The 13,957-nt window shown below is 43.7% G+C and overlaps 1 protein-coding gene across 2 annotated transcripts in view; it reads right to left on the bottom strand.

Moving 5' to 3' along the window:
* Positions 1–13,957, bottom strand: part of Phactr4 (phosphatase and actin regulator 4) — a 77,280-nt gene that overhangs the window by 54,689 nt on the left and 8,634 nt on the right. For both annotated transcript variants that reach the window (XM_005353127.2, XM_026782224.1), the window contains exon 2: positions 11,759–11,812. In XM_005353127.2, the coding sequence (XP_005353184.1) occupies positions 11,759–11,774 (16 nt within the window). In that variant the 5' untranslated portion in view covers positions 11,775–11,812. The remainder of the gene's footprint in view (positions 1–11,758; positions 11,813–13,957) is intronic.

The following is a 13,957-nucleotide window of genomic DNA, read 5'->3' as shown; positions in this document are numbered from 1 at the left end:
TTCATACCCCCCATACTTCCTGTGGTTCTAAAAAATTGAAGGTTGAAAACATGAAAGTGCATTTGAATTACTAGCTGGAGTGAGTTTGATAGAAACAACATTTACATAGTCATCCTTAGTTATTTTGCAGGAATTCCTACTGACTCACGGTGGCACCAGGTGTTTATTACTCAGACTTTTTATTTAGGAGAGGATAAAGGCTGGATTCTTCTGTACATAAGCCAGAAAGGAATGCCCCTTAACCTGAATCCTTGCTAGAAGTTCCTGAATAACTTTCAGGTGCCATGGCTAGCCTCAAACAGTTACTGCACTCCCACAGATACGTGACTGAGGGCTGATTCTGCCCAGGTCCTGTCTCCTTTACTTGGAGGCAGTTTGTGAGCCGGCTGAGTGGTAAAGAGTTATGAAAGAGAGAAGGAGGATGGAGCAGCCGTCGTTAGTCGTCATCTCTGAGTCACCAGCAGTGAATGCTACTTGCTAGGAAGCGCTGAGCACATTTCAGACCCTACAGTGGCCTGATTTCCTACGCCTCACTGATGCCGTGGTTCCTTAATAGAGCTTAGCTGGCACGTCTATCTGGCTTTATAAGGTGCTCTTCTTCATTAGAAGACTAAGGTTTTTTGATCTTCTTTATTTATTGTAACTATAAAAACAACTACATTCTGCTCATGAAAAATAATAGAGTAGAAAAAAATTGGTGACCAGTGAAGTTTATTAATAATACAATTCAAGTCCAGGGCTTCTCAACCTCTGGTCTTGACCCCTTTCAGCAGGTGGGGTGGGGTGGGGAGAGTTGAACGACTCTTTCCAGGGCTCACAGCCATCTTTTTACTTATCTTCAACATAGGTCACAGTGACCCTTAGACTCCAAATACGCAGTCCTGGCAGCACATGCCTATAACCCAGGCACTTGGGAGGCTGAGGCAGGACCATCAAGTGCTCAAGCCCAGAGGCTCTGACCTTGTACCTATTCTCACAACTCTCCCACATCTACCCTCATCGTTAGACCTGTTGACCCTTGGGACTCCTAAGCTATGACACCTGTGCTCCCTGGTCTAACTCACTTGCCATATGCTGTTCTCTCCATCTTCCTTCCTAACTTTGCCAGCTGCCACTCTTCAATACCCAGTTCACACACGGCTTCCTCAGTTGAGGTCCTCGAAGCCACTCGTCCCTGCGTCGGCACTGGCCACTCGTCTTAGGTAATCAGTTATCCTACAGTAGAGGCAGCCTTTGCAGTGATCATCTATTTATTCACCTCTTCCTTGACAGTAGAGAGTGAGGCTGGGGGTGGAGGCGGGAAGACGGCTGTCTGTTCAAGAGCAGTCGAGGCTGTAGTGTGAGACACTGAGCGCGCAGGCACGTGGAGGTCAGAGCTGGATGCTCAGTGTCTTCCTTGACCACACCCACCTCATTTTTTTTTTTTTTGGTTTTTCGAGACAGGGTTTCTCTGTGGTTTTGGAGCCTGTCCTGGAACTAGCTCTTGTAGACCAGGCTGGTCTCGAACTCACAGAGATCCACCTGCCTCTGCCTCCCGAGTGCTGGGATTAAAGGCGTGCGCCACCATCACCCGGCTTTTTTTTTTGTTTTTTGTTTTTTTTGGCCACCTCATTTTTTGAGACAAAAAAAGTAGAAATTGTCTTGAGAGGCTTAAAAAATAGCATACATAGTACACAGCACACTAGAGCATGCGAGAACCACTTGGGGGCCAGTAAGATGGCTTGGTGGGTAAAGGGCTTGCTTCAGAAGCCTGAGGACCCACATGAAAAGGAGAGAATCAGCGCCAGGCTCCTCTGAGTTAGTTTTTTTTTTAAATTTATTTATTATGTATACAACATTCCTTCCATGTATGCCCGCAGGCCAGAAGAGGGCACCAGACCTTATTACAGATGGTTGTGAGCCACCATGTGGTTGCTGGGAATTGAACTCAGGACCTCTGGAAGAGCAGTCAGTGCTCTTAACCTCTGAGCCATCTCTCCAGCCCCCCTGAGTTAGTTTTGAAATGGGAACAGGCCTAGAAGTTATGAATACCTAATAAATCTAATAAATCACTGATCAGTTGCTACAAAAAGAAATTAAAAAAGGCATAATTGAGATTATATTGCTATGTGTGGATTAAATGTTATAAACTAGCTTCCACATGAAACATGTTATTATAAATTAGTTTCCATAAGTATACGTTATTATAAATTAGCTTTCACAGAGGCTCAAGGCAACTGATTTGTGTGTGTGCATCTGCTTGCAGGTATGTGGAAGCCACAGGCTGATGCTGCGTGCATTCTGTCATTACTCTCCACCTTGTGTTTTGAGACAGGTCTCTCACCAAGACCTGAAGCTCCCCAATGAGGTTAGGCTGGCTGGACAGAGAGCCCCAGGGATCTGTCTGGCCCTACCTCCCCAGGGCCAGAATTACAACCACAAGCCATGACACCTAACATTCTTGCATGGATTCAATTCTTTACCATTGAGCAAACTCCCTAGTTTCAAGACTATTTTTCTTCCTGTTTTTTTTAAATTTATTTATTTATTGAGGATTTCTGCCTCCTCCCTGCCACCACCTCCCATTTCCCTCCCCCTCCCCTGATTAAGTCCCTCTCCCTCATCAGCTTGAAGAGCCATCAGGGTTCCCTGACCTGTGGGAAGTCCAAGGACCACCCACCTCCATCCAGGTTTAGTGGGTTGAGCATCCAAACCGCCCAGGCCCCCCCAAAGCCAGCACGTGCAGTAGGATCAAAAACCCATTGCCATTGTTCTTGAGTTCTCAGTAGTCCTCATTGTCCGCTATGTTCAGCAAGTCCAGTTTTATCCCATGCTTTTTCAGACTCAGGCCAGCTGGCCTTGGTGAATTCCCGAAAGAACATCCGCATTGTCTCAGAATGTGGGTGTACCCCTCGCGGTCCTGAGTTCCTTGCTCGTGCTCCCCCTCCTTCTGCTCCTGATTTGGACCTTGAGATTTCTGTCTGGTGCTCCAATTTGGATCTGACTATTTTTATTTATATAAAAAATTCACTTTAGCCAGGCAGAGGTGACACACTTGGGAGGCAGAGGCAGGTGGATCTCTGCGACTTCAGAGGCCAGCCTACTATACAGAGTGAGTTCCAGGATAACTAAGTCTATACCAAGAAACCCTGTTCAAATTTTTAAAAAGATCCAAATCTCTTAAGACCTTAAATTTTATCTTTTCTTTCTGAGAATGTATTCTGCATCCAAGTGCATACAGACAAATGTGCAGTGTATCTTTCAAGGCAGGGTCTCTCACTGAAGCTGGAACTCAATGAGTCAGCTGTACTGACTAGCCGGCAAGCCCAGGAGATCAGCCTGTCTCCATCTGGTCAGCACTGGTATTACACAGGCCACTGAACTCAGCTTTTAGATGGTGTGGAAATGTGAACTCATGCCCTTCCGCTTGCAGAGCGAGCACTCTGCCCACTGAGTCATTCCCAGGCCCTGAAACACTACCCTGTTCTTTTCCTGTTTCCCTTCACGGCAGCTAGGGCAGAGTGCCAACTGAAATTTGTTGAAAGAATTAATAAATCCTGTCAGCTAAACATCAACCGACCATTATCTTTTGATTGAGGTCAGGAAACTGACTAGCCTTCACTGCAACGATATGAAAGGACACACTGTGGGAGCATAATGAAATTATAGCAGCTTGTGGCACATACCTTTGTATGTCCTATCCTAAGTCAAACATCTCCCTACTCCCCGCTCCCGAGACCGGGTTTCTCTGTAGCTTTGGAGCCTGTCCTAGAACTAGCTCTTGTAGACTAGGCTGACCTCGAACTCACAGAGATCCGCCTGCCTCTGCCTCCCGAATGCTGGGATTTAAAGGCGAGTGCCACCACCACCCAGCAAACCATTCATCTTTTTAAGAATGAATCTTCAGGGCTAGAGAGATGATGGCTCAGCAGTTAAGAGCACTGGATGCTCTTCCAGAGGGCTGGAATTAAATTCCCAGCACCCATATGGCAGCTCACAACCATCTGTAACTCCAGTCCTGGGGGATCTAACATTCCCGTCTGGCCTTTGAAAGCACCATCCATGCATGTGGTGTAGACACACACATGCAGACAAAACAGCTATACACATAAAATAAATCCTTAGCCCCAAAACTAAAACAAACCCTCCAAAACCAAAACAACAAAAAAGCTTTACTTTTCTTTTACAATTACTACATTATTTATTAGCATAGTTTCTTATCACTATTCTGTGCACTTGTGTCTAGGTGTGCATGCCTCCATGGGTGCATGTTTGTGCAGATTGGGGTGTAGACCCAAGGACATCATACTGAACACGGGTCTCTCACTGACTTACAGCTCATCAATTAGGCTAGACTGGCTAGCCAAGGAATCCCCAAGGATCATCCTGTCTCTGCCTTCCCAGCCCTGGGAAAACACACACTCATCACTATGTTCCAGGAATGCTTTACCAACTAAACCATCCCCAATCCTACCTTACCTACCATTCATCCGTCCATCATCCACCCACCCACCCATCTTGTTTTTTGAGATGGAAAACCAATCTGTAGCCTAGGATGTACGGGAATCCATTATTTATCTCAAGCTGACATCAAACTAGTGGTACTCCTCCTGCCTCAGTCTCCAGGATGCTGGGATTACAGGTGTGAGCCACCAGGCCAGGCAGACACTGTTCTTAAAGCTTATAATTTCAGTACTTAGTTTTCAAGTTTTCTTTTTTAGAAATAGGGTTTCAGATTAGCCCAAACCACAGTAGATTCTGTCTCAAAAAATAAAACTAGTAGATTGGGCCTGGAGAGCTGGCTCAGTTGTTAAAAGCCCTGACTGTTCTTGTAGAGGACCCAGATTCAGATTCCAGCACTCACGTGGTGGGTCACAATCATCCATAACTCCAGTTCTAGGGAATCTAACACACTCTTCTGGCCTCTGAGGGCATTGCAAGCATATAGTACACATACTTACGTGCAGACAAGTACTTATACACAAGAAACAAAAATAAATTGAGTTTTTAAAAAAAAATTAAAAATGTCTTCTAGAGGGCCAGGGTTATAAACTCAATGGCACAATGTTTGCCTAGCCCTGAATGCTTGATCCTTCTGCCTCTGCCTCCAGAGGTCAGCATTCTAGGTATTCTTGACCACTTCTGGCTTGTACGGCCACCACATTTAATTTCACAAAGAGAAATTAAATCTCCCTGAAGAAATATATACAAAAAAATTTCATGTTCACTTCCAAGTAGTGGAATAAAACAATAAAAAACTCCCATCCTCTCTATGTTTATGCTCTTATCAGGGAGAAAGATAGCAGACAATATGTACTAGATATTTGTGAAGATGCCATATTAAATTTCTAGATAAACTACAGAATGCTTTAAGTCCTCATCCTGGAACTGAGGGAGGATGCTGTGTGTTTGAAGTCAACTTGAGATACTTTGTCTCAAACCAAAATCAAACAAACAATAAGAAAGAAAGAGGGGGAGAAGGGAGGGAGGGAGGAAGGAAGCTAGAGAGAGAGAGAGAGAGAGACCTTCACTACAAAATAAAAAGATCTTAATCTTAAAGGAATTTATCTCCTACGCCTGAAGGATTGCAACTAATTAGAGTTAAGGTTTCCTCCTCCTTTTTAATAGAAGGGAAGGGCTATGTTGTTGACACCCTTTTAGCTTCCAGTGTTAAGATAACATGATGAAAAATTTCACAGTAACTCTGAAATAAGCCACACTTGCTAGGTGCATGGCTAGTTAATAAGTATCTTTGACCCGATAGAACAAAGGTTCTCAACCTTCCTAATGCAGTTCCTCATGCTGTAGTGACCCCTCCACCATAAAATTATTTTCATTGTTACTTCACACCTGTAATTTTGCTACTGTTATGAATCATAATAGAAATATTTGATATTCAGGATATCTGATATGGGACACCTGTGAAAAGGTCTTTGACACCCTCACCCCAAAGGAAAAAGGTCAAGACCCACAGGTTTAGAACCACTGAAATAGAGGAAAGAAAACAGCAAACCCCAAATCCTTGCAACCTAGTAGCTGCTTATAAATTCAGATATAAGAAGAGCCAGGCACAGCAGCATACACATTCAATCCCAGCGCTCAGGAGGCAGAGGCAGGAGGATCTCTGTGAGTTTGAGGCCAGGCTGGTCTACAGGGCAAGTTTTAGGACAGCCAGAACTGATGTGGGATTCCCCTCTGTATGCTGTGAATGCCATTGGCTAATAAAGAAGCTGTTTGGGCCTATTACAGGGCAGAATAGAGCTAGGCAGAAAAATTAAACTGAATGTTGGGAAAAAGAAGGTGGATTCAGGGAGAAGCCATATAGTCGCCACAGGGGACAGACGTGCTGGAACCTTGCCAGCAAATCACAAGCCTCATGGTAAAATATAAAATAATAGGAATGGGTTAATTTAAGATGTAAGAGCTAGCTAGAAATATGCTTAAGTTATTGGCCAAATAGTATTGCAAATAATATTGTTTGTGTAAATATTTTGGTTTTGGGAGGCTGGGAAATGAATGAGCAGCTTCCACCAACACATACTGTTTCACAGAGAAACCCTGCTTCCAATAAACAAATAAACAAAATATTTGGGAAAGACAATTATATATAAATTTTAGACCTCTCAAATCTTTGGAAGTGACAATCCAGCAGTTTTTTTGGGGGGCAGGAGGAATCTCATGTATCCCTGGTTGACCTGAAACTCAGTAGGTAGCTAAGGATGACCCTGGAATCCTTGACCCTCCCGACTCTTCCTTCCAAGTGCAGGGATTAAAGGCACGTGCCACCACACTCAGCTTATAGGGTGCTAGGGATCAAACACGGGACCTCCCTCATACATGTCAGGCAAGTACTTTACCAACTGAGCTACATCGCCAGTCCTTACAATTCAGTACGTTTTAACAACTAATAAGTTCCATTTTCAGTAACTTTTCAGTTCTGATATTCTGTAGGGAGCCTGGGGTTAATCCGCAGAGAATGGAGAAGAATGAGATAGAAGCAGGGTCATTTTAAAAGGACCGGAGCTGAAGGTCCACAAGCACAGCTGTGTCTCTACTGTCTTCACCCAGCACTCCACTTACCCTGCAGCCAGTTCTGCTCTTTGTAACTGCACACCAATACAAGTTGGCAAGTGACACCTGCAATGTATTATCTCCAAGTCCCTATGCAAGCGGATGAAGGCAGAGGACTACAACAAGGAGAATCATCCCTTTTCAGATCATATTGTTTAATGATGGGACATATTCTCAGATATAGGCCAGGTAATTTCTTGGACAAACATAAAGATAATAACTAAGAAGGCTACAATGTCTCTAGGTAATTTGTTTACTTTTCTTTCAGACAGGATCTCAATATAGTAGCGTGGGTTGGCCTGCAACTCCCATAGTCTAGGCTGGCCTCAGAAGAGCAGTGGGTTTACACGCATGGGTCACCAAACTACCTCTAGCTGATATAATCTTATGGGGCCATCTCTGTATATGTGGCCTGTCACTGACCAAGGCACATTTATGAGATGTATGAGCATATCTGTGACAGGGTTTTAACTCTGTATTCCAGGCTGGCCTTGAATTCATGATGGCCTACCTGCCTGTGGCCTCTAGAACGCTGAGACTGCACTAGCAGCCACTGTGCCTATTTTCACTCTGCTCACACTTACAATAACAGTGCAAGAGCAATGGCAAGTTTAACTGATGTCCTTATGAAACTGTAAAAATTATTAGTTTGGGGCTAGGCGGTGGTGGCGCACGCCTTTAATTCAAGCACTTGGGAAGCAGAGGCAAGTGGATCTCTGTGAGTTTGAGGCCAGCCTGGGCTACAAGAGCTAGTTCCAGGACAGGCTCTAAGGCTACAGAGAAACCCTGTCTTGAAAAACAAACAAAATTATTAGTTTGGGGGGAAGAGATGAAAATTATTAAAATCCATTATATAAATTATGAAACCGTCAAATAATGAAAAAGAATTTTTTAGAAGTATTAGTTTTTGGCTTTCAAGGTGGCTCATTCAGTAGATAAAACTGTGATCCCAGGAACCCATGGTAAAGAGAACCAACTCTTGAAAGTTGTCCTCGGATCTCCACAGGTGTGCCACACCATGTAAACCCCACACATCACTACATAACAACAATAATAATGGACTATTGCTTTTCATAATTCTCAAGCCTCTAGTTAATACATATCTTTTTGTTAATTTTCACCAGAGACCAATAGTAATACTAATGATTTTTGTTGTTTTGTTTGGCTTTGGCTTTTAGTTTTTTGAGACAGGGTCTCACTATATAGCCTTGGTTGGTCTAGAACTTGATGGGTAGGCTAGGCTTGCTTCCAACTCATAGAGTTGCCTCTGCCTCCTGAGTACTGGGTTTAAAGAGATGTTACACCACACCTGGCCTTAATAGCATAATTTTTAAATAATGGGGCTTCAGAGATGGCTTAGAAGTTAAGAATATTTATTGCACTTCTAGAAGACCAGAATTCAAGTCCCAGTATCTACATGGTAGCTCACAACTAACTCTAACTCCAGTTCCAGAAGATCCAGTGCCCTCTTCTGGCCTCCCTAGGCACTGCACACATATTGCACAGACATCATGCAGAAGCAAAGGAGCTTGGAGCTTTAAGTCTTCCCCGCAGGAATTAGAAAGCAAAAGTCTCTCGACAGGAACAAAGATAGCTCAGTGACAGAGTGCTGCCTAGTATGCACAAAGCCCTGGGTATGAGTCTTAGCACAGCAAAACAAACAAAAACAACTGCTAACGCTCATTGCTCTTCATTTCAGAACACTACAAATAATTGATCCTAAAGATGCTTTCATAATTATTAGATGTCTAATCCAACAATCAGGGAATATAGGTATGACCAAGAGTTGGAAGCAGCCTTGGTAACACAGCAAAACCCTACTTCTCCGCCCTGCCACCAAAGTTAGCGATCTTGATTATAACAAAGTTCCTGAAAATTGTTTTGTGTGTGTATTGGAGGATATATAGAAGGATCTTCTTGTCAAAAGTCATATATATATATATGAAGTGCAGGAAAGAGGAAAAGAAATTCAGGGGCAGCTTTGGTTAATGCCTGGTCCACATAAAACTCTACCTCAAAAAAGAAAACACAAGCCGGGCGGTGGTGGCGCACGCCTTTAATCCCAGCACTCGGGAGGCAGAGGCAGGCGGATCTCTGTGAGTTCGAGACCAGCCTGGTCTACAGAGCTAGTTCCAGGACAGGCTCCAAAACCACAGAGAAACCCTGTCTCGAAAAACCAAAAAAAACCCACAAGCCAGCCACAGTAGTGCATGTCTTTAATCTCAGCACTTGGGAGGCCAAAGCAGGCAGATCTCTGTGAGTTCAAGGCCAGTGATTTCTAGGACAGTCAGAGCTACAAAGTGAGCCCTTGTTTCAAAAAACAAACAACAACAACTACAACACACACTAGCATCTGGGACTAGGGAAGTGGCTCAGTGGTGAAGGGCTTATGCCTAGCACATGCCAAGCCATGAATTCAATCTCTAGCACTTCAAAAAAGACTCCAAAGGATGTAGCTCAGGTCAGGGAGTGTTTGCCTAGCAAGCACAAGGACTTGGGCTCAATCCCCAGCATCGTATAAAACCAGATGTGGCACACACCTGCAATCCCCTAACTCATTAGAACTCACTTTATAGTGAGTTTAAGGCCAGCCAGCCTCAAGCACAGGTGATCCTGTCTCAAAAACTATTTTAAAAGGGCCACCAAGCCAGACATAATAGTATTCTGGGCCGTCCTGGTCTACACAGTGAGTCCAAGCTATCCAGGGATACACAGAGAGACAATAGTATTCTAGGCCAGGTCATCCTGATCTACACAGTGAGTCCAGGCTATCCAGGGATACACAGAGAGATCCTGTCCCAGAAAGGAGCTGGGGGTTTGGATCTAGATGGTTCAGTGGGTAGACTCCAGATGCCAAGCATGACGACCAGAGTGTGGTCTGCAGACCACACATGGTGGAAGGACAGGCTCTTGAGAGTTGTCCTGTGACCTTTCCACTGCTGTGTTGAGCATGCATACATAAAAATAATTATAATAAATTTTAAAAAATCAAGTTAAACTTGAAATTCATTTACATGTCATATATACCTGCTAAAGATAATTTTATACATTTTTGTATTTGTTTTAGGATTGTGACCCATTCCATTCTCACTCAGTCAAGTATGATTTTCCAATTACAATAGCATTAAAAATTTTCAGACTTTGTATGATTTACAGATTTTATGTATAGGGGTGTTTTCTGACTTGTAGGCCAGAAGAGGGCACCAGACCCTTTGGACCTAGACTTACGGACTCAAACTGAGGTCCTCTGGAGGAACAGCCAGTGCTCTGAACTTCTGAGCCATCTCTTAGCACCCCCAGTACATATTTTAGATCAGGGACATTTAAACCTAAAACTTAGCTATAGTAGAGCTAAATAAAGAAATCAGTGTGAAAAAAATTAAGTTCAGTAAAATCTTCAACAACATTATACATCAGCCCAGTTTGCAGTCACGGCTCCATTTGTCTGCCTGTGACTGCTTTCTTTCCTTGTCTTCTGAAGGATCTCGTGTAGCTTAGGAATTTCTTCTAGGTGCTGGAGGACGACTTCCTGACTACACCCCCAGTGCAAGAAGTACAGGCTTGTGTCATCACACCCCACTATTTTATTATACGGACCCGTGTTTAGGAACAGTCACTGTGCTATGAAAATAAACTCAATCTCCCAAATCCTCACAAATAATAACTTGACAACAAAACTAGGTCTATTAACAGGTGCTGACTGCCCTCTGGTGTTCACACTAAAGATCTCCCAATGAACTAGTGATACTTCATAAAAACTCCAAGGAGCTCACACCTAGCCTCATTAAAATTAGAAAAAAAAATGCTCATCTTGCAAGATCTTAAACAAAAATCTCCTCAACATGAGGCAAAAACTGCAACCTGAACTGCCCAATGACGGTTCCCGGGTCAGGGAGTCCAGAAAGTTTGGCTCAGTTACATCAATGGCAATTGGGCAAGACAGAAGAAAATAAACTAAATTAACATCTCAAATATACTTCCTAAGCCTGAGGATACAGCTTATGGTAAGGTTACAATTCCTTTATATATATAATCAGGTATCTGTTTTTCTTAGCTGCTGAATCATCTTTCCAGCCTCTCAGGTCTAATTTATAATACAGAAAATGTCAACAAACAAAAGCTTTTTAGGACATTTAATTACATTAAGAGTAGGAATGGAGACCAGTATTATATTACAATCAGAAGACAAGCAGAGGAGCTCTGGTCTACATAGTGAGTTCCAAGTTGGCTGGAGCTCCACAGGGAGACCCAGTCTCAAAAACCAACAGATGGGCGGTGGTGGCGCACACCTTTAATCCCAGCACTCAGGAGGCAGAGGCAGGTAGATCTCTGTGAATTTGAAACCAGCCTGGTCTACAGATTGAGTGCCAGGGCAGGCTCCAAAGCTATAGAGAAACCCTGTCTCAAAAAACAAAACAAACAAACAAACAAAACATTAGGACTGGGGATAGTGACAGACAGGAGGATCTCTGGGAGCGAGGCAGCCTGGTCTACATGAGGTCCAGGACAGCTAGCACTGTGTAGAGAGAGACCTTGTCTCAAAAGCAAACAAACAAAACAAGCTAATAAGAGTATAAATGGATACTGAGAGTGAAAAGTCTGAGAGCCACTGTTCTACATCAGCATACTGAGCAGGAGATAATTTACTCAAAGCTCTAACAGGTAAGGGCAAAGCACAAGCACCAATAAGAATGCAGGCTGTACTCACCAAATGGATCTTCCATGCCACTATTAACCAGAGTAGGGAGGCGGGGAAGAGTGTCTAAAAGACAAAAGGTACATGCACGTGATATTGAAAATGTCAAATTTATCATCTTGCATGTGTCTTTTAAATAAGCTCTACTCACTAACACTTATTATAGCTTAAACATTATTGAAAAATACCACTTATTAAATGAGAACATTGCTATCTGGAGGCTGGTGACCTGAGCTCCAACCCTAGAACCCAGGGAAAATGGCAGAGGCAGTAGCATCATCTACAACCTCTGCATTCCTAAGGTGAAATGGGAGACAGAGACTCACCTGGATACTCATGGGCCAGCTCGCCTGGAGTACATAGCACAGCAGAAACAAAAGAGACTATTCTTCAACAAGGCAGAAGAAAGGCCAGGCAGTAGTTCCACATGCCTGCCTGCCTGCCTGCCTTCCTTCCTTCCTTCCTTCCTTCCTTCCTTCCTTCCTTCCTTCCTTCCTTCCTTTATTTTGTTTTTTTGAGACAGGGTTTCTCTGTGTAGCTTTGGAGCCTGTCCTGGAACTTGCTCTGTAGACGAGGCTGGTCTCGAACTCACAGAGATCAGCCTGCCTCTGCCTCCCAAATGCTGGGATTAAAGGCGTGCGCCACCACTGCCCAGCTCCACATGCCTTTAAAACCAGCACTTGGAAGGCAGAGACAGGTGGTGGATCTCTAAGTTTGAGGCCAGCCTGGTCTACAGAGTGAGTTCCAGGACAGCCAGGGCTACACAGTGAAACCCTGTCTCAGAAAAACAAAAACAAGGGGCTGGAGAGATGATCAGCGGTTAAGAGCACTGGCTGCTCTTCCAGAGGATCTGGGTTCAGTTCCCAGCACCCACATAACAGCTCACAACTGTCTGTAGCTCCAGTTCCAGGGCATCTGATACCTTCACACCAATGCACATAAAATAAAGTTAAATAAATTACTGAAGAAAAAAAAACAAAACTTCCTACAAGTTGATCATCAAGGCACCCAGCTCCAAAGGTGGCTAGTTCACCCCGGAAACTATGCAGAAACTATGGTAAAATATACTATAGCATACTATGGTATACCAACAGAAGGGCCCAGAGGAGGGAAGAATGAGATGTTAGTGTGTGGAATAAAGACAGCAGAGTTGATGCCTGCTATGCTTTAGATGTGTTAGGAACCTTGTCCCCAGGTTGCTGGTACCGGGAAACGGAACCTTTAAGAGCTGGGACCTAATAGAGGGGACTCAGGGAACTTGAAGGAACTGTCAAGTTTATGAGAGGGACACTATTATGAAGGCCTGAGCCTGACCTTTTCCCCTTCCCTACCAGGGTCCTCATGAGAAGCCTTCAGCAAAGCTGGAAAACTTACTGGTCCACAGCACATACAAAAATCTGTCTAATCATTAGTTAGGCACTGAGCAAACAAGCGCAGACTACAGTGGGTACACAGAACAAAGAACACACACACTTTACATTTACAGGTTTAGCCCAGGAGAGTTACCAAACAAAGAAAAAGAAACCCACGGGGCGAGCAGTCTCTTCAGGGCCGCCACGACACAGCACGTCAGTCCACGTGTCCTTGCACACTGCTTATTTGCTGTCTCTCTCCATGTTTTAAACCCCTTTCTTTTATTTTCCATACATACACTATATACATAAAACCAAAAAATGGGGATTTTAAAAATTGAGAAAGAAACAACAAGTAAATAAGAAAGCTTGGCTTGTAATCAGGTGGGAGAAAAGCAGCCAAGAAAACCGAACTGGGCCAGGTTCTCTAATCCCAGCTGTCAACAGGCAGAGGCAATCTGAACTCTGGGAGTTAGAGGCCAGCCTGATCTACGTAGCAAATTCCAGGACAGCCAGGGCTACCTGGTAAAATGCTGTTTTGTTTTGTTTTTTAAAGGAGGACACCTTTGATCCCAGTACTCTGGAGGCAGAGGCAGGCAGATCGCTGTGAGTTCAAGGCCAGCCTAGTCTACGGAACTAGTTCTATGACAGACAAGGATACACCAAGAAACCCTGTCTCAAAAACCCAAGGAAATAAAAGCTGAATCAAGAAATTCTAACTGTAAAATTTAAAAGATTTGAATATGCTATCAAAAAATACTTGTAAATCTAAAGAATTAAAGAAGGGCTACGGGGAGCTCAACAGAAAACTCATTTCACAGGATTTGGTCTCTAACATCACAAAAAAGCAAAAAGAGCC

Source organism: Microtus ochrogaster, chromosome 10 (assembly GCF_000317375.1).
Source record: "Microtus ochrogaster isolate Prairie Vole_2 chromosome 10, MicOch1.0, whole genome shotgun sequence".
In the NCBI taxonomy this organism is placed as follows: Eukaryota; Metazoa; Chordata; class Mammalia; order Rodentia; family Cricetidae; genus Microtus; species Microtus ochrogaster.
The sequence above is the reverse complement of the archived record's forward strand: the minus strand, read 5'-3'. Positions and strand labels throughout refer to the sequence as shown.